Raw genomic sequence first — 19,695 nt, 5'->3', positions numbered from 1 at the left:
TGCCTATGACAGCTGCTACGGCTCCAAATCATAATGTTTTATCTACTGCAAATCAAGGATTAGCCATGCCCATGTGCATGCACATGACATCCCCTTTTGCTAAACTTGATGACGGGATTCCAACTTCTGACCCTGGATGATTATCATCATCCCCTGTCTCCACATATGGTCTCCCATACTTGTCATCCTTCCCTTCCTGGCAACCTTTTCATTGAAAACCTTTCCTTCAGTCTCTTATTCCACTCCAAAGTCTGGTGTAGATCTGTGCATTTGTTCCACTTGTCCCCCCTAGCCCTGGCACTATAACTATGCCAAACTTTAGTGATCCAAATATGACTGTCACATAGCATGTTATCCACTTGCGGCATATTACCCATAATCTCACCAACCATGCCAGTGACATAAGTGTGGAAACTTTCACCTAGGTGGGTCATCAATAATCGGCCTAAAGCTCGAATACCAACGTTACATGCGCAGAAGCTCTGAGTCTTCATGACACCTGCTACAACTCCAAATCATAAAACACCATATTAGAGAATTGGGAAAAATCCCAATTTCCATTTTACAAGATTGTAAAAAAGGGAGAATGGTGAACCTTTTTAAGCTTTTGTCAAAACCCCCTCATGTGACATATCATTGGAAAGAGCTTAAAGAGTAGGTTCTAAATGCACATTCTCCGATAGCTTTTGAGTTTGTATGCCTAAGACACACCAAAAAGTAGATTGAAAAGAAAGTTTCCAAAGTCTTGGGATTTTTCCAAATTCTCCAATATGGTAATATAATGTTTTATATGCTAAAATCAGGGATTAGCCATGCCCATGTGCATGCACATGACAATGCTTAGATGATATTTTGATATATAGCCATTCTTTGGAAGAGCATGTAGAGCACCTCATATATGTCTTGGGGATTCTAAGGTGTGAGCGACTAACTGTATGCAAAAATCTCTAAGTGTGAATTCTTTTGCAAAGAAATCACACACCTAGGTCATCGGATATCCAGAGATGGGATGAGCATAGATCTCGAGTGAATACAAAAGATTTTAGATTGACCAATACCTCAGACTGTCAGACAGGTTCGTTCGTTTTTTGGATTCATTGTCTTTCTTAAGAAGCGAGTGATGGAATATTTAGATGCAACCGTTCCCCTTTCTAACCACCTCAAAGGACGTGGACGAAAGTCTCATGCTTCTATTACTCGGAATAAGAGGCTTGATCAGGATTTTATAAGGATTAAGCTTACAGTGAGAGATGCACCAGTTCTAGCCATACCGGATCTTGGCAAACCGTTTGTGGTTGAGACTAATGCCAATGATTTTGAGGTAGGGGCTGCCTTATTCTAGGAGGGCCGATCTATGACTTTTGAAAGCAAGAAGCTTGATGATACATAGGTTAGATGGCATACTCAAGAGAAAGACTTACATGCAGTTATTCACGCATTGAAAATTTGGAGACATTACTTATATGGATCCAAATTTGTTGTCTTGACTGACCATGAGTTGATCAAGTAATTCTCTGATAGACCTAAGTTGCGGGGAAAGAAGGCACGGTAGACAGAGTTGATGTATGATTTTGACATGGAGTTTCGGTATCGGATGGGTAGCTTGAACAGGGTGCATTTAGTCGGATTGGGGAGGTAAATCTTTTGAGTTTTGCCGAGTTTCACGCTACCTTTATGATTCCCTGAGAGGGCTATGTGAGACCGATAGATATTTTGGCAATAGGTCCAGGCAAGGAGCTCCATTATTACAGACCAGAGCTCAAGGATCATTCCACCTGTCAAGGTTCCTTGAGGTCCATATCTTATTTGCAAAACAGAGTGTTGGTTCCAAAAGATAGAGCTTGCATTCCGGATAGTGATGAGATTAGGAGGAGGACCCTTTATGATTGTCACGATGAGGGCACAAGTCCAGGACTATGTGATAAAGTGTCATCAGTATTATGTGAATAAGGTTGAACACCCTTAGGACTAGAAGACTGTTACATCCTCTTGAAATCCCTTATATAAAGGGAATGGGAGTTTATTTTCATGGACTTCATCACCATTTACCACATGCACTCCCTGATGCCATTTGGGTGGTCGTATATAGATTAACAAAGATGGCAAGATTTTTACCCACAAGGAAAACAGTAACGGCTCCTGAATTGGCACAGCAATTTATTGGACAGCTTTTCAAGTTATATGGTTTACCTTGTGACATAGTGAGTGATAAGGACTCGAAGTTTACCAGGTACTTCTGTCGTATTCTAGAAATTGGAGACCACGCTGAGTTTTAGTTCCTCTAGTCATCCTCGATCCGAAGGACAGATGGACAAGGTGAATCAGGTTTTGGAGGATATGCTTCGTGCATACGATTCAGAATGCTCCAGCTAGGGATTTCTTGGCACATATGCAAGAGATGCTAGCCAGAGCTAGAGATTCTATCAAGAGTGCTCAGGATAGAGCACAGTTTTATGCTGAGAGATAGCATTCGCCGAGGGAGTTATTTGAAGAAATGATGGTGTATTTGCGAATACCCAAGAGTTTAGAGACTTTACGACCGGGGAAGGTTGGGAAGTTATCCCCTGGGTACTGTGGACGTTTTCGGATCTTTAAAAAGATCGAAGAGGTAGCCTATAGACTAGAACTGCCTCAGAATGTGAAAGTTCATCCATTCTTTCATATCAACAAAGTAAAAGAGATGCTTGGAGCTATGGATAGCATTGTGACTCCTCAGGAGCTTGTTGAGGTTTGTCACGATTGTGACTTTATCTCTCTAAGTACTCTTGATTAGCCTTCAAACATTGAAAGGACACCAATTGAGAGTCACACTCTATCATATGGTCATCACTCATCTCTACGTCCAAAGGACAAAACTATTCATTCAAGAGTCACACCCTTTCGTTAGGGATGTGCCTCTTCATTTGTACCTATTCGAGCCCTATTTAACAAGGCCATGTGTCTCGATGCAACAGAACACAAGGCCCTATTTAACAAGGCCATGTGTCTTAATGCAACACAACACAGCTTTCCGCTCTTTGCCTCATATTTACTCAAGTATTTTAGTATTAATCTCTTTAATTACGTTTAAGAATATTTAACTAAGCTAAAATGTTAACAGTGGTATCAGAGCAAACAAATCGTAACTTGTAGGATGCCCACAGTCAAACCCTAATCCTAAAATCAGAAAAACCTAACCCTAAAAATCAGCTACCATTAACCCTAAAATCAGCCTTAGGAAGGGTTGTATGGAAGAACCAGCCAGAATTCCCCTTTCAATTTTACCCAAAATGCCCAATTTCCCCTGATTTAGCCTTTTTTGGCCTTACTCATAAAAGCAAAAATCCCCAAAAAAAAAAAAAAAAACAAGATGGAGAGCACCTTATTGGCAACGAGCAAGCCTGTAGGAAGACGATTTGCAGCCCTCAACCAAGCATCGCACCATTTCATGTATGATAGTGCCTCTTCAAGCAAATCGTCATCCTTTGTGAGGATTCCCGCTCCACTTTTTCTATTCACTTTTTGTTTCACTTTTTTCTTTTTTTTTTCCCGGGAAGTAGATACTTACACTCAAAGATCATTACAAAAGGCCATGGCCAACAAGCCTAGTCTAGGTTCTTTATATTGCAGTTAAGCACATTACATAGAAGATTCCAACTATCCTCTTCCCAGACAAAGGAGGACTGGCTCCAAGATACATGGTACCCCAGCTGCATACAGGCTATCATCATTGTTTCACTAGTGCATCCTTTTGGTGGCAGCTTCTCCAAGATTTGCTTTCCAAAACCATTGGTATGCTCCCCAAGGGGTTTTCTATGAAGACAACAAAAGCATAAAAAGGGGTGTTTCACTTTACGGTACCATCTTCTCATCTTTGGTCCAAATTTGGGGGGCTTTGTCTTCACACCATACCCTAGATACCCTTGCATAATATCATGAAATAGGCACCCCAGTATATGTACAAGGATCTACAAGCCAGCAGATCAACTGATCCCAGTTTGCAGAGAACAAATAGCCTGAAAAATGTTAGCATTATTTGACTTGTTAACATAATAAATAGACCAACACAGATGGATACACTTATGCATCACCTCAGTTACATCTATTTCAGTGTTCCCCCCCTTCTAAAAACACAATGCTATTCTTGGATATCCAAATTTCCCACAAACAACAAAATCTAATAATACTAAATAGAAAATTAATATCATCTTCAAAATCCACACCCCTTCCAAGAACCCAATCCCCCCACAATCCCATAACTCCTAAAGATTTGGCTACCCATTTCCCAATTTTAGCCCAAGTTCCCCTTATGGTAGGGCAATCCCAAAATGCATGCCTCCCATCCTCCAGAGTTGATTTACACTTGGGGCAGCAGCTTGAAGTGAAGTTTCTTTGTAGGAACTTGAAACCAAGGGGGAAAGCCAGTAAGCATACTGTCCATAAGAAGACTTGGAATTTCACTGGAATGTTAGCCTCCAATATAAGTTTCCATCTCTTCCTCCCATATAAGTTTCCATCTCTTCCTCCAAGTTCTAGCTTTCCAATTGACTTTCTAGACCTTGTTACACTATTCAAGGTTCACTTCACTTTTCCTTAGTTCTAGGTAAAGAGCCTTAGCTATTCCTTTGCCTAGTTTTCGTCCAAGTTGTAGCCAGTTGATATTGTGTTAATTCTTTCTATCTTTAATGGTGCATATGCCCTATCAAGTACCTTTTTGTTGTAATAATTCTTTCTATTTGTTATTATCCTGAGTGGTAGGCTTCATTATGGCTGAGTCTGCCCTGTATCTCTAGAGCTTTGACAGAAACTCAGTACATTGACCTTTGTATGAATGTATGCTCTTAAATGTGTGTGTGTGTGTGCGCGCGCGTGGGGTGTGTGTGTGTGTGGGAGCATATATTGATACCAAGTTCTACACCCACTATTGGGCACTGATGACGTTAGTGGGGATGTCGTAGTATCCAGTCCATACTATGCATGATGGAGTTGATGGTTTATTGTCTTGTGGATGACTACCATGAGGTTATAAATTGCACATTCTTAAAAGGTGATTTTGGGCATGTTCCTGGATTCATCTAGGTATATATATATATATATATATATATATATATATATATATATATATATATATATATATATATATATATATATATATATATATATATATATATATATGTATAGTTTCACCCCATTAAACCACATCACATCTAATTTTTGCTCCAGCAAGAGTCATCAACAGTAGACACCCAGACTTTCTGAATCTCAACCATTATTTGTCGAACCAATTGTTTTTCCCTTGGGAGAAGATCAAAGTCTGTTGCCAACTGATTAAGTTCCTTCCATCCAGCTAGAGACCTAGTCCCAACAGTTTGCTAAATTCCTCAAGTCTTTGTTGTTCAGTCTTTTTGCAAGGCCAGTATCAAGAAGAGCCAAAGGAGGGTTAAAATTAAGAGACCACCAGATCCCCAATCTGAAGAAGGAGTTTCCTGTAGCTCTAGGGCAACCATCTCAGAGGATCAATTCCAGCACATCCTTCTATTTCGCACATAGGAAGTTACATAAGGGGAGAGGAGCTTATTTCTCCTATTCAGGCCCAACCATCTTCCTTTCTGAAGAACAAATGAATCTTTCACCACTTCCTTAAGCATTCTAGACCAGATTTCTTCTTACATAAGGCATTTGGGTAAGAGGAGGGAAATTCTAGCTAGGGCGTGGGTGGGAAGATAAATTATACCCAAGCCTCCTTCCAATTCAGGCATACTTACCTTGTTCCAAGCTAGCCAGGCTGCCACTCTTATGTTGCTACTTTTATTCCTCCTTTAAAAACCCCTTTACAGGGGCTATGATTCTGCTCCATTGAGCTTTGCTAAAGTTGATGACAGGATGATATAAGCATTCAACACAGTGTAACAAATGGTCACTCTATCGTGGAATGGAACCCTAATCCCTTCCCATTTCTTCAGTTTCTAGAGAAATCTTTCAAAGGCCCAGTTAGATAATTGCTTGTTGGTGATCTCCACTCCAAAGGGAATCCCCAAGTGTCTAATGATTTGCCCTCTTCTGGCCACCTCACAGGCCATCTATCTAGGTCAAAATCATTATCCTCAGTTAGACTAATAATTTTGGATTTATGAATGTTGCATTTAGAGCCAGAGGCATCTGCAAATTCCTAAATTATGGTCAATGCCTATCTTACATTGTTAATATCTACCCTACGGAACAACAAGGAGTCATCAGCAAAACATTGAATTATTAATTGTTCCTCACTCCTCAGGTTGAGTCTAACAACCCTTCTTTATAACAGGCATCCTCAAGGCCCACAATAAGAGGGTGGGAGGCTATAGCAAAGAGCAATGGAGCCATCTATCTAGGTCAACAGCTAGAGTAATAATTTTGGATTTTTGAATGTTGCATTTAGAGCTAGAGGCATCTGCAAATTCCTGAATTATGGTCAGTGCCTATCTTACATTGTTAATATTTTCCCTAAGGAACAACAAGGAGTCATCAGCAAAACATTGAATTATTAATTGTTCCTCGCTCCTCAACTTGAGTCCAACAACCCTTCTTTTTAACAAGCATCCTTAAGGCCCACAATGAGAGGGTGGGAGGCTATAGCAAAGAGCAATGTAGCCATATATCTAGGACAAAATCATTATCCTCAGTTAGACTAATAATTTTGGATTTTTGAATGTTGCATTTAGAGCCAGAGGCATTTGCAAATTCTTGAATTATGGTCAATGCCTATCTTACATTGTTAATATCTGCCCTAAGGAACAACAAGGAGTCATCAGCAAAACATTGAATTATTAATTGTTCCTCACTCCTCAGCTTGAGTCACCCCGACATGATGCAACAAGCTCTCCTCCTGGCACATGCCTACATCGCCTAGCTAGAGGTTCAGAGAAGAACACTGCCATCGCCCAGCTGGAGGTTCAAAAGAACATTGCCTCGCCCTCAGGTCTAGGCCCTTAAGGCCGACTCTCCAAGATCGCTTGCCTGCTCTACAGCGCGACTTGGAGGTTCTTCACATGGAACTGGATGGGGCCAGTGCTGCTGGCAAAGCACAAACCTAAGAAGAGCTCAATCGAGTTACAACACTCTAGGGAGTTGAGATAATGGCACACAATTGGCAACAACAGCTCATGAATGAGGTCCACAACCAGATGTTTGAGCACCGTGTAAGGACTTTTGATGCAAAGGACACAACCATTGCTCAACTCAAACAATACTTATGAGTGCTCAAAGATAGATCTCAACTAGAGCAGGTTGCTTTACAAAACCAAGAAAAAGGTGGATAGCTTGATGGATACGGCCCACCGACCTACCAAACCTAGCCACCCCTCCCCAATAACCACCCCTTTGGCCTCCTCGAGCTGTAGCATTGCACCCTCCTCATCGCGATGAGGAGATTCCCACCACCACCTTTTCCACCATCCTCTCCAAAGTCCCTTACACCTCCCACACCACCCTCGCCATGCTCTTCTTCTAAAATTCCATCTCCCTTACTGATGAGCTTACATCTTCTCTTTTACAGCCTCTATCCAAGAGCTTGTTCCCACACACACCCTATTCACTTGTATATTTCAACACCTCCCCTCAAGTGAATAATCCTAGCACACCTCGACCCTATACCAAGTTTCCCTCTTACTTGATAGCCCGCGACCAGTGCCTCAAGTCCCTAAACTCCATAGTCCTTGACACTCTCTCTCTCAATGTGTCCAAGGCTACTATAAGTGCCCGCGACCTTGACTAAAGTGCTCATACATACATCTACCACGTGGCCTACATCATCGGTGGCTCAGAGGTGGTTTTACTTTATTGGGGCAGGTTACATTGGGTTGTGGGGTCTCTCTCTCTCTCTCTCTCTCAGAAAAGATGATCCGACTCCACTTCCCTTGGAGCCTCCATGAAGTTTGCCGATGTCGTTCCTTCTTCACTAGGTTTGCTGTAGCAGTCTCTCGCCATGTATCCTGGCTTTCCACATTTGTGGCAAGTGAAGGTCCTCCCTCCTACTCTGCCTCTTCCTCGTCCTCGTCCTCGAGAGAATCCTCCTCGGGTGAAGGATGCTTTTTCCTCTCCTGCTGTTGAGTCGAGCCCTTTCTTCTCTTTGCCTCTGCTCTCTTGCTCTAGTAGAGCTGCTTCTATCTCGTGTATCTTCAATTCAGGTACATTCTTTAGTGTTGCTACAATGTTTTCATAATCTCCTTTGTCCACACTCTTCAGAAGTACAGCTAATGCTTCATCATCTTCTACCTTTTTGCCAATAGTTGCCAGCTGTTGCTTAATGCTTTTATATTTGTTCAAGTGTGTGATTAAAGGTTCACTTTCTTTCATGTCCAATTTGTAGAATTGCATTAATAGATTTATCTTTGAATTTTTTGCTTGTGTATCATATAATTTATTGAGTTCATCCCATGCATCTTTTGCCCACTGTATCCCTGTGATGTGATGAATGATTTCATCATTTAAACTGAGTGCAATAAGTCCCAATGCTTTTTCATTCCTGCTCTTCCACTCATTTTCCCCTCTCTGGGCATTCATCTCTCCCTTCAACTAATCCCCACAGATTTTTCCTCATCAGCAAATACATGGTTTTTGTCTGCCATGTATAAAACTGTTCCCCATTAAATTTGGCTATTTCCTGTGCTGAACTCATGGTGATGTGAAGGGGGTCTTACCTCTTGATCCAATTTCAAGATTCAAGGGCAGTGTCTACCCTTTTACAACTCAATCTGGTGTTTAATAGATGATTACAACAATTTTATCAGCATAAAATCACCAAAAATTACACTAAATTATGGATAACCAATTTGTACGGGATGGTTGGAGTATCAAACCAACTCCGATTTACAATCTGAAGCTTTAGGGATCTGTATCAAATACCTAATGGTTAATTTGAACCCTCAATTGTACCAAAATATAGTGATTAGCACTGATTAATCATTGATTAATAAATTAATGCTCTGTTTTGTGTGCAAAAAACAGAGTATCCAGATTTGGTGCCTTCCACTTCAAATGAGCTCAAATGCTTTCAAAGGCATCAATAGCAATGAGTCTAGTAGAGGATTAAGCTAAGAAATACAAGATTTGACCAAATATTGAAAGCTTAATCTCTGTTTTACCAAAGTCACCTGCAGATTTGATGAAGAGCTTGGATCTCACTGTAGACTTGATGAAACTCAATTCTGTCTTCACCAGCTTGTAGAGCATGCTTGATTACCCCTTGGGCTAAGAGGAATTAGAAGGATTTGACTTGATGAAGTAGCAATGGCAAAATCTGCAGAGAAAAAAGGCACCGGCAGAAAACGCGAAATCTCCTTCGTTACTTGGCGGTTTTCTGCGCCGTTTCGATGGGCTTGTAGCCAGGGGTGTTGGCTAGCTTGTGTTAGAAGCACAAGACCTAATTCTATATGTGCAAGGTGCTAGAGATCCTCCACTGGCTGGGAGTGAAGGGAGAAGTGGAAAACTCACTAAAAATTTGATTTTTTGCTAATTATCTACTAATCTGAATTAATTAACTAATGAGCTCATAAACCTAATTGATTCTAGGCATGGCTCTGATACCATGTTGAAATTTGAGCATAATGATGAGCTATGGTGGATCAAACACTAGAATCAACATCATTAACAAAGTGATTAGCAAATGATTAAGACGTAATTAGTGAATAATTATCAAATAGATTAATGCAAGCATGGATACTCAAAAACCAGCAAATTCTCATTAGGGCTATGCCTCAATTTATAGAGTTTACATCAAGCATCAAATCCCATTGATTTCTCCATGATTCACTCCCAGAATATCTCCACCTCTTGCCTGATTCTCTCCACCTCTTCTCTTTTCCCTGAATATCTCCCAGAATATGTCCACACTCCTAAATTCTCTCATGCTACCCTTTATTCTCTCCAAGTAGATTCTTCTCACCTTTTCACAGGTTCTTTCACAATTACATCTTCTCTTTTACAACCTCTATCCAAGAGCTTGTTCCCACACACACCCTATTCACTTGTATATTTCAACAGTCAAGACTATTGTTTCAACTCAGAAACTCCTTGGTTTAGGACATTAGGTCAAGTAAAGAATTAAATCTTAAATAATAATTTGGAGAGATGTATTGCTTTGTCTATATGGAGCTGAGCTCTTAAGGGGGGAAGTATTTCCCTAGCTTAAGACATAAAATATTGGAACAAAAATCTTGATAGTGTAATATGAGCTATTGAGAGAGTTAATCAACCCATAAAAGCATGAATATTAGTAGCACCTTATGTATTTCTTCCAATTTTAGAGCCCATATGAGGCTTTGTTGGAACATTGGTGGTTACTAGCATATTTTAAGTTGCTTGATGTCGAGAATAATCTTTTTGTTTACAACATTGAGCTTTTACAAATGCACTACACCTTCTACTTTTGAACCTTTGTAACATAGATGATATCATTGTTAAGGAGTGTTGAGTGTTGTTTGCATTGCAAATGACGTCATTACAAAACCTGTATGCTGTCTTAAAACTTTTCTCATGGTTTAGTAAGGTTAACTGTATGTTTTTGTCAATTTCTATGTATCTTGTTATTCTCAATCTACACTTTCAACACCCGTTTCTCGGTGAGTAGTGAGGTTTGAAGATAAGTAATCACAAGGTATTTAGATGCTCTATCTCCAAATCAACATTACATGTGGCACTTTTATGGTCGGTTATGAATGAGAAAAGAACAAAAATGGATCCCAAGTTAAATCAAACAAATGAAAGCTAGGAGAAATTAGATGTGCATGTACCATAGCCATATGGTAAAGTGAAATGAGAAACATTGTCAATCCCTTGTAGAGTGAAAAATGTTCAAGTCCATTTAAAAACAAAGGTTGCACCTTTTAAGGTGTGGATGATAGGTGAAAGCTAATAGAAGTTAATAGTCACAAACTCATGATTCATAACTTAGTGTCTCATTCTCTTTCCATCCTATAGAGATTTGCACTATTATCCTACTTGGATAAATGAAAACATGGTCACAGTGGATTTAGTTCATCTATTTGTGAAGGGTAAATGAACATTGCATGTCATATGGGAATAATGAGAGGTGTGAAAAAGCATGGGATGATTCTTTATGTATTCTAACATCTTGTAGATTCTAGTGAATTTTTAGATAAAAGGTGCTTACAATCATCTGGAACAGTGAGTCCTTGATTGATTTTAATTAGGGTTGGTGCAATCAAGATGAATCTGTAAAATTAAATTCATGTGTTAAAGGTCAAAATCAATCTTCAAGCTCTTTTGATAAGCGCTGTCTTACAAGGGTCGAGCTTAATTTTTCACCACCTCTTTCCACCAGCTCGACTACCTCAACCTAAAAACAACAAAAATTAGCACAATTTTTCTAAAATCTAAATTAGTTGATTTGAATATAATAAAGAAAATCTTGCTTGACACTTGCTGCATTGCTACAGCCTGCATCCTCACTAGGCAGCAGGCCAACAACAAATGGGCTAAGTTTCTATGACATCTCCAAATGTTGAGGGCAGGTTCAGCACTTGCAATGAAGGTTCTTATTTGTCTAGATGATTGAAGGAGTTAGCTCTCAACATGTTAAATCAATGAATAATTCAGCTCCAAACCTAAGATAAAATACAAACCTATGTCACACACCCCCAGATGCGCATGCACGTGCACACACACAGCCCTACATGGTCTTCTTTGTCGTCAAATGAACTAGTGGAGCTCTTACCACTATAAGTAGATATGCACATGTGCATCTGGGGTTTTTACAGCATGCTATTTAGCAGAAACATAAATGTTGTAACAGTTCATTGGTATAGCTTGACATGCTAGATACCCACAACCTGATCGACAACATTTTTACCTTTAACTGTGTTAGTCCTCTTTCAGCTCTTTTCCTGTTCACTGCCACGCCTCCAGCAACAGTCTCCTTACTGTGTAAACACAATTGACTAGCCTTAATCTTAGACATATCAATGTGCAGGTTACTGCTTCTCTATCAATAAACCTTAAATATTGTGCCCTAGTTATCCAACTTACAAGATAAATCTTCAAACCTACTGATTCTCGCTTGATAACCTTTAGATGTTACTGATTTAAGATGCCATTACAAGGAAGCAATGGCACAAGGAAGCACCTGACAACAATGGCTTCCAACTCTTCATCCACAATAGATGGGCCATATGGATCTGAGATAGGATGTATCTGCACTTCTAGCTCTGGTTTTACTGACTGCCATTACCAAAAAGTTCATTATGTTACCTCTCTCTCTCTCTCTCTCTCTCTCTTACACACACACACACACTAGTCATGAAACTTTTAAGGAACGCCATCTTTTAACTTTGAAGCATACCTTGAGGTAATCTTCCACAGCTTTTTTCCTTGTTTCAAATGGCTCTATCAAATGAGCAAGCTGCCAAATCAGTACATTGGAAACTGCATTAACCTTGCAATCTATAATGAGGATGTAACAGATTGCTTGCAATAGGCTCCAGAAAAGATACTTGGCTTCTTGCAACATACTATTCAAATCCCAGTAAGTACATGGAAACACTTAGCAAACAAGACGAGAAGCAAAATTTGCAGGATATATCAAAAGCTCAAATCAAAAGTATTTTTTGGCTATCCCTGTGCGCCTTTCACACTGACACCCAGCCCCCCCTTCTCCTGCTTTCCTTTCAAGGAGGTGGCAGCAGTGGGCAGCTGCTCGGAGCAGAAGGGTACAATGAAAGGGGCGAGAAAAACAGAATACTGAAAAACTTGTCCAAAGTGGGGGTCCAGTTTTTGTTGGGTGGAGATGGGGTGGGGTGGGGTGGGGTGGGGTGGATTTTGGGAGGGGGGATGATGCCGACAGGGATAGCTGGAGACAGGCAAGTGAGGGGGTGACACAAAGAAGCAGGGGAAGGGGGGTAAGGAAGTGGGAGGAGAAGGCGGCAGGTTTCAACAAGCGGATGGCTGTCGGGTAAGGGACACAGAGGAGGGAGGGCCTGCAATGGGCAGCCCCCCACCTGCCCACAGCCCTCTGGTCCTTTTGCCGGTCCTTCATCCCCCCCCTCCCCCCCCAACCACCTCCTTCAAGGGATAGGATTCAACGGTTTATGCTTTCTTTCCAGTAGTAGATCCTTCTGTAGTTGCTTGGTAAGCCTGCCCAAAAGTGATGTGAAAGCTCGCCCTAAGGCGGTTTGTGGCGCCTCTTGGGGTTTGAACTCCAGGCTTCCCGATGGCACTGTCTTTGGAGAGGCTATGCAAATACGAAGGGATGGAATCCATCACTCTCCCGATAGCACCACCTATCACTGGGAGGAAAGGAAGGTACTCCTTCCTAAGGTCTGGGAAGCAGACTATCATGGGAAATCCTCAAACGCCAGCCAAAGGGTTGGATGCTGGGTCGACGCCATGCTGCCACCTCGCAAAGAAGGCCTGGGCCGTACGCAATGTGATGGGGCTCGGCTGCGTGACTCTGTTAGAACCTGCTAGTGAGTCAAACTCAACCTGGTAGTAGCCACGCCCTAAGGGATGAATATCAGTGATCTTTCAAGGCGCGCCAAGGAGGCTAGGCTGTAATAGATCCCTGAGCTGTCTGCGTGCCAGGAAGCTACCCACAATCTCGCATACCAAGGTGGAGGCCTCTAAGGACTCGACTGTCAAAGTGAGGAGCTGGAAGTCTGCTTCTGAAAAAAAGAGGCAAGGGATGGCAGCCTAGGTTGGGGATGACAGAGCAGCTGCCATGGAGTCCTCCCGAGGGTTCAAGACCAGAAGAGGCCGAAACTTGCCTGAAAGCTGAAAACCTGCCTTGAAGAAACGCTGAAGGGGGGGAAGCAAGGAGGGGAGGCTTGAATGAAGGAAAAAGAGCGGAAGAGAAGCGGCCAGCAAGAGAGATGAAGAGGCGAGGGAGCAGAGGAGCAGGGGCAGAAAGCAGGGAAAACACCAAAACAGGGGCAGGGGAAAGAGGGGGAGAGGAGGGGGGGGGGGGGGGGGGGATGGGGATGGGGATGGGGAGGGAGGGGCATGATGCGAACGGGGGCTGGAGGGTGGGCAGGAGGCGGAAGGGGGGTCGTGCAGAAGCGAGAAGGGTCAAGAGGGCGATGGCGGGCAGAGGGGGGGAAAGGCACAGCGCACAGAAGGCAGGGCGCAGGTAGGGGGGCTCACAGCTCCGCATTCAAAAAGCTAAGAACTTTGTCATGCAAGTAACTTTGGAGCAAAATTCAGTCCAAGTAAAAGCTCTAGGCAGATAGACATAGGGATCATATACACTTTGATTTTGGAAATATGGTTTACCTACATCTCCCCAAGGAAAGGCTCAAGGGTACCTCACACACTTCAAAATCCTCAAGCAAGTGCATGACAATGCCTACCTCTTGGATCTGCCACCTAGATTGTTCCTCGACCCAGTCTTTATTTGAAGCCATACTATCCTCCCCTCATATCAGATGCCCTAAACCCCGTTGATGTAATAAGTTCTGATATATTCAGATATATCGAATTTTGAACTACGGGATATTTCACATGGTTTAGTTGATACTCCCAATTGAGCAAGCCATGTGGCAACAAAGAACTTAAATTGCCAGCATAGAGGTGGCTGCATGGAGCTACGTGGGGGCAATGAGGGCACGATTGACTTTAAAATCAGCCCTAGATGGTGGACTGCCATAAGGGGTCATGAGGGTTGGAGTAGAGCCCTTGCTTGATTTTTTTCACAACAAAAGAATTCAAATAGAACTCGGAACGATACATTACCTCTTTGCTTTCCAGCATCGGTCCAATAGTTATTCCTATCACAACACGTCCTTTGGCCAAGTCTGCAGTAGCCTATAAATCCAAAGCAACACCACAAAACTTTTTAGGAAATTCCTTCTTACCTTGTGCTTTTTACCTAAGCCTCCTCTCAAAAAGATAAAAGTACTATGACCTAGACTTTGTTTTTTGCAAGCCTTAAAACATACTTTGTTGACTCGTTTTCAAAAAATAAAGCAAGACCAGGGGTATAAATGACTTGCCTTAAGAAGGCATCGATGTCCATCGTGAAGGTGGTCAAAGGTGCCCCCAAGAATAACAGAATTGTACAGATCAGATGGCAAAGAATACTCTTTTGAATCCAGAAAATGTTCAAAATCACTATCATTACAAGTTGCACTTGCGGCCATCTTCTTACACAACTAAAATATCTGGATAAGAACACGTCGAGATCTTGGAATGAGATTCAAGAGTGCTAAGGACTATAATTAAGAAAGCAAACAAACATCAATAAGTTTTCTTTAAAGTGACTTATAGAAAGCAGTCCTAAAGACCTTAAATACTCTAAAATTAGATGCCCAGGTGGCACACAGGAGGGAGTGCATGCCTCGCATACTGGAAGTGCGTAGGGCAGGAAAGTGGGCAGTGTACAGAGAAGGGAGCGTGGTTATCACCGAGCGGCGCTCTCCATGACGGTGTGTGACTTATGGCACCACACTAGAGATTGCGGTCTGGAACTGCAATGGCGCTCTACGAATAGATGCAGGTCTGTTCGAAGCAACATTTAGAGGGCGTGACATGGATCTTTATACAGCAACGCACCATTGCCAGAGAAGCCCTTTACCTAAGATGCGGGGATATAGATGGGAGTCTGTCCACCGTCCACAGCCATGGACAGTAGGCGGCACTAGTGGTTCAGGAGGAGTAGCCATATTATACAGATAGGGACTGCAGCATGTGATACAGGTGGTCAGACAGGATGAGGATGCACAGTTCATGTGGGTGAGGATCAGGGCGGAGAGGGCCAGAGATATCTTCTTTGCAGTGTGCTACTTTGCACCATCCACATCCAAATATGCCACCCATGGGGAGTCTCCATACCTGCCACTCTATGAGGACATTTTGAAGTTCTCCAATATAGGGGATATCCTCGCTGGAGACTTCAACGCCCGCACCGGTAGGGCACAGGTACCTTTCTTTGAGACAGAGGATCCCATGTACCAGCAGATGACATTATGGGCACAGATCTCGAGCGGGCATCACAGGACATGAAAGCCCGTACAGACTATGGGGAGTACCTCCTAGCCCTTGGAGGAGCTCATGGATTAGCCATTTATAATGGCCTTGCCTGGTGGGCGCCTTCACTTGCTACCCCTTCGGACATGGAGCTAGTACAGTGGACTACTTGGTGGGCTCTCTCTCCTTGGTACCCCTCATCTCGGATTTTACCATTTCACCCCGCCCCATTGATGTTGCAGCTCATTTCTCCCTCACATGCCAATACACCATCCAGCCACTAGCCTTACCACACCACCACCACCGCCACCCAAGAGACCACTTCACCTGGACAACCACCTCTTCCCCACCCTCCTAAGCCTCGCCCCCCCCACTCCTTCCACTGGAGCGTGGTGAGAGATGCTATTGACAGGATGCAGAATGGGAGAGCACAGGATCATGATGGGCTGATTGCTGAGCACTTCACATGCAATGGATGTATTGGCTCCACTTCTAGTTCATATGTTTAACAAGGCCCTATGCGAGGGTTTTCCTGCCAGTTGGTCTTCTAATATCATTGAGCCCATTCTGAAAGTAGGTCACCCCATGGATCCCGGTAACTACATGACTATTATGATAGGCCACACATTGGCCAAGATTTATGGATCGATCTTGGAGCATGAGCTCAGCACATGGGCGGAGGAGCAGAGACTCAGAGCACCAAGGCAGGCACGTTTCCGGAGAGGGCATTCCGCACTGGACCACATCTTCACATTACCGGGTATCATTGAGGAGGGGAGAGCACATGGGCACCGGATATACTGCTGCTTTGTGGATTTCCGCAAGGCTTTTGACACAATCCCACAGGCCAAATTGATGAGGAGACTGCAAGACATGGGAGTACCAACAGAGATGCTTTGGGGATCCTCACGCTCTATGAGTTTGTCATCATTGGCAGAGTGTGGGCCCCGAGGGGGGGGGGGGGGGGGATCAGAGGACATACATAGCACTCTCGGGGTGAAACAGGAATGTCCCTTATCTCCCACTCTATTTGGGCTCTACATTGATGACGTGTCTGACTACATAGACAGACACAGAGGTCCAGGAGAACTTTTGGTAGGAGTTTTGATACCCATTCTATTGTATGCAGATGACATTGTCCTCATTTCTAACTCACCAGAGGGGCTACAGAGACACTTGGATGCATTACATGCCTTTTGCGAGGATTGGGACCTCACCATAAACCTTGGGAAGACCAAGGTTATGATCTTTGACACCTCCTCGCAGTGGATATGCAGATCTGCACAACAGTTTACATATAGTGGGGAGCTAGTGGGGCATGTGACCTCTTATGTATACCTTGGGATCACTTTTACTGGATTGTGTTTCTCTATGCGGATGGCAGCCGAAACCAGATTGATGCGTGGCTATGCAGCCTTGGGCTTACTTGAGAGGCAGTGCTCACAGATACAGTTTCAGGAGCCGAGGACAAAGCTCTGGCTATTTGACACACTAGTCACCCGCACTACAATTGGAGCTCCCATTTGGGGTCCTAGTTTATACCATAGGAGGAGACGGAGGGACAGGCCAGTTGAGACAGACATGGAGATGTATATGATGGGTGGAAGCTGATGGAGAGGCCGCTAGTGATCTCACGCATGATTAGAAGTAAGCCATCAATGCCACATGAGATTGTGCGGGCGGAGATAGGGGCTGCACCAATTGTGACAGAGGCTATTTTCCAGACAGTGACATACTGGCACAAATTATGGGAGCTCCCACCAGACAGATACCCCAGGCTCGCCCTAGAGTCCTCCAGACAGCTAGCACTAGACGGAGACATGCAGTGTGGGTATGCGTAGGTGAGTACTGGGTTTGGTATGCATGGCATGCAGATGGAGGCACTCCCTCCGTTCTAGTATAGCATAGAGGCGCCCTCCTTTGCTCTCAGCCGCACAGAGCTGAACAAGGTCATCAGGAAGGACATCGTGAGACTAGATACTTAGGGGACTTGGCACCCACCCATCCAACCCCTTCGGACAAAGCTGGCCTTTTACAGGGTAATAGAGGACGGCTTCATCACATGTCTACACTACATGGACACACGTCTGTCATTTGGGGTGCGATGTGCGATTGGACAAATCCGCACCTCATCCCATCAGTTGAGAGTGGAGATAGCCAGATATTAGGACATGTCAGCTTTGTCACACAGAGGTTGAGACAGAGGCCCAATATGTATGCAAATGCCCAGTATACTATGAGATTAGGGGGAGGTTCCACTGCCTTGGTTCACTTTCCAGGATCATGGATTTTCCAGACCAGAGATGCTTGGGACTTTTCCTCCAAACACCTAGCACTAGACAGAGATATGCAGTGTTGGTATGCGCAAGTGAGTACTGGGTTTGGTATGCATGGCATGCAGATGGAGGCACTCCCTCCGTTCCAGTATAGCATAGAGGCGCCCTCCTTTGCTCTCAGCTGCACAAAGCTGAAAAAGGTCATCAAGAAGGACATCGTGAGACCAGATACTTAGAGGACTTGGCACCCACCTGTCCAACCCCTTGGGACAAAGATGGCCTTTTACAAGGACAATTTTCTTCGCCTAACAGAGGACGGCTTCATCACACGTCCGCACTACATGGACACATGTCTGTCATTTGGGGTGCGATGTGCGATTGGACAGATCCGCACCTCATCCCATCAATTGAGAGTGGAGATAGCCAGATATGGGCCGAGGTCAACTGCACCAAAGGATAGGATATGTCAGCTTTGTCACACAGAGGTTGAGACAGAGGCCCACTATGTATGCAGATGCCCAGTATACTATGAGATTATGGGGAGGTTCTGTTGGAAGGTTGGCGATTTCGAGCGTGTGATCCATGGCTAGAAGGTGCCTTGGATTATCCCATAAGTGGAAGCATGGGAAGTTGAAGAGCCATATAGAGGCTAGAGTGGCACCTTGTCATAGTCATCTCCTCCGGCCGGTTTTTTGGGAGGCAGCTCACCGAGAGATGGGAGCCCGGTGGAGGGATGCTGCAGTGCCCGTTGGGGGTGTTCGTGGAGCTCGATGGTGATGCGTCTCCTACGTGCGTTAGTCTTCCGCTGCGCATTCTGACATGGTATCAGAGCCTGGGCGTGTGTGGTCCTGGGCGGCTCAGGCGTGTGTGGTCCTGGGGACGACCCCCTAGCGCCTTGGTGGCTTGCAGAGCTCGAATCGAGGGAGGGTGTTGGAAGGTTGGCGATTTCGAGCGTGTGATCTATGGCTAGAAGGTGCCTTGGATTATCCCATAAGTGGAAGCATGGGAAGTTGAAGAGCCATATATAGGCTAGAGTGGCACCTTGTCATAGTCATCTCCTTTGGCCGGTTTTTTGGGAGGCAGCTCACCGGGAGATGGGAGCCCGATGGAGGGATGCTCCAGTGCCTGTTGGGGGTGTTCGTGGAGCTCGATGGTGATGCGTCTCCTACATGCGTTAGTCTTCCGCTGCGCATTCTGACAGGTTCCATTGCCTTGGATCACTTTCCAGGATCATGGATTATCTTGAGTCCACCTTCAATGCTCAGTGCAAGTACCCAAGGTCAGATGGATCGCAAGATTAGGTGCTTTTTATAGTGAAAGTGCTATTTGAATCTTAGGCCGCAAGTTGCGCATTTCGAACGAAGTGCGATGGATTATTATACGATAATCTTCATAGGCTTTTTTACTGCTTTCCTACTGAATTGCGGATGGGAACGTTTTTCCAGACTAGAGATGCTTGGGACTTTTCCTCTTGGAGCTTCGTAGA

General features: G+C 43.9%; 2 protein-coding genes across 5 annotated transcripts in view; both read right to left on the bottom strand.

Annotated features, from left to right (window-relative positions):
• The window catches only part of LOC147621845 (phosphopantetheine adenylyltransferase 1-like), a 65,731-nt gene that overhangs the window by 33,093 nt on the left and 12,943 nt on the right, over positions 1–19,695 (bottom strand). Inside the window, exon 1 of one of the 3 annotated variants that reach the window (XM_086822866.1) lies at positions 3,361–3,514. The exons of the other annotated variants lie outside the window; for them this stretch is intronic. The gene's annotated coding sequence lies outside the window, so the exon portion shown is untranslated. Of the gene's footprint in view, positions 1–3,360; positions 3,515–19,695 lie in introns of those variants that run through there. 3 annotated transcript variants of the gene reach the window in all.
• LOC147621843 (phosphopantetheine adenylyltransferase 1-like) overlaps positions 10,799–19,695 on the bottom strand; it is a 164,101-nt gene continuing 155,204 nt past the window's right edge. Inside the window, exons 2-7 of one of the 2 annotated variants that reach the window (XM_086822868.1) lie at positions 14,961–15,128; positions 14,701–14,772; positions 12,317–12,376; positions 12,101–12,195; positions 11,828–11,897; positions 10,808–11,314 (exon numbers count right to left, since the gene is read on the bottom strand). In XM_086822868.1, coding sequence (XP_086678994.1) covers positions 11,225–11,314; positions 11,828–11,897; positions 12,101–12,195; positions 12,317–12,376; positions 14,701–14,772; positions 14,961–15,107 — 534 coding nt within the window. In that variant the 5' untranslated portion in view covers positions 15,108–15,128 and the 3' untranslated portion in view covers positions 10,808–11,224. Of the gene's footprint in view, positions 11,315–11,827; positions 11,898–12,100; positions 12,196–12,316; positions 12,377–14,700; positions 14,773–14,960; positions 15,129–19,695 lie in introns of both variants that reach the window. The other variant, XM_086822869.1, reaches the window with a different exon arrangement.

The sequence above is a fragment of the Cibotium barometz genome, chromosome 29 (genome assembly GCF_041138505.1).
Source record: "Cibotium barometz isolate CiBa-2024 chromosome 29, ASM4113850v1, whole genome shotgun sequence".
Classification (NCBI taxonomy): Eukaryota; Viridiplantae; Streptophyta; class Polypodiopsida; order Cyatheales; family Cibotiaceae; genus Cibotium; species Cibotium barometz.
The sequence above is the reverse complement of the archived record's forward strand: the minus strand, read 5'-3'. Positions and strand labels throughout refer to the sequence as shown.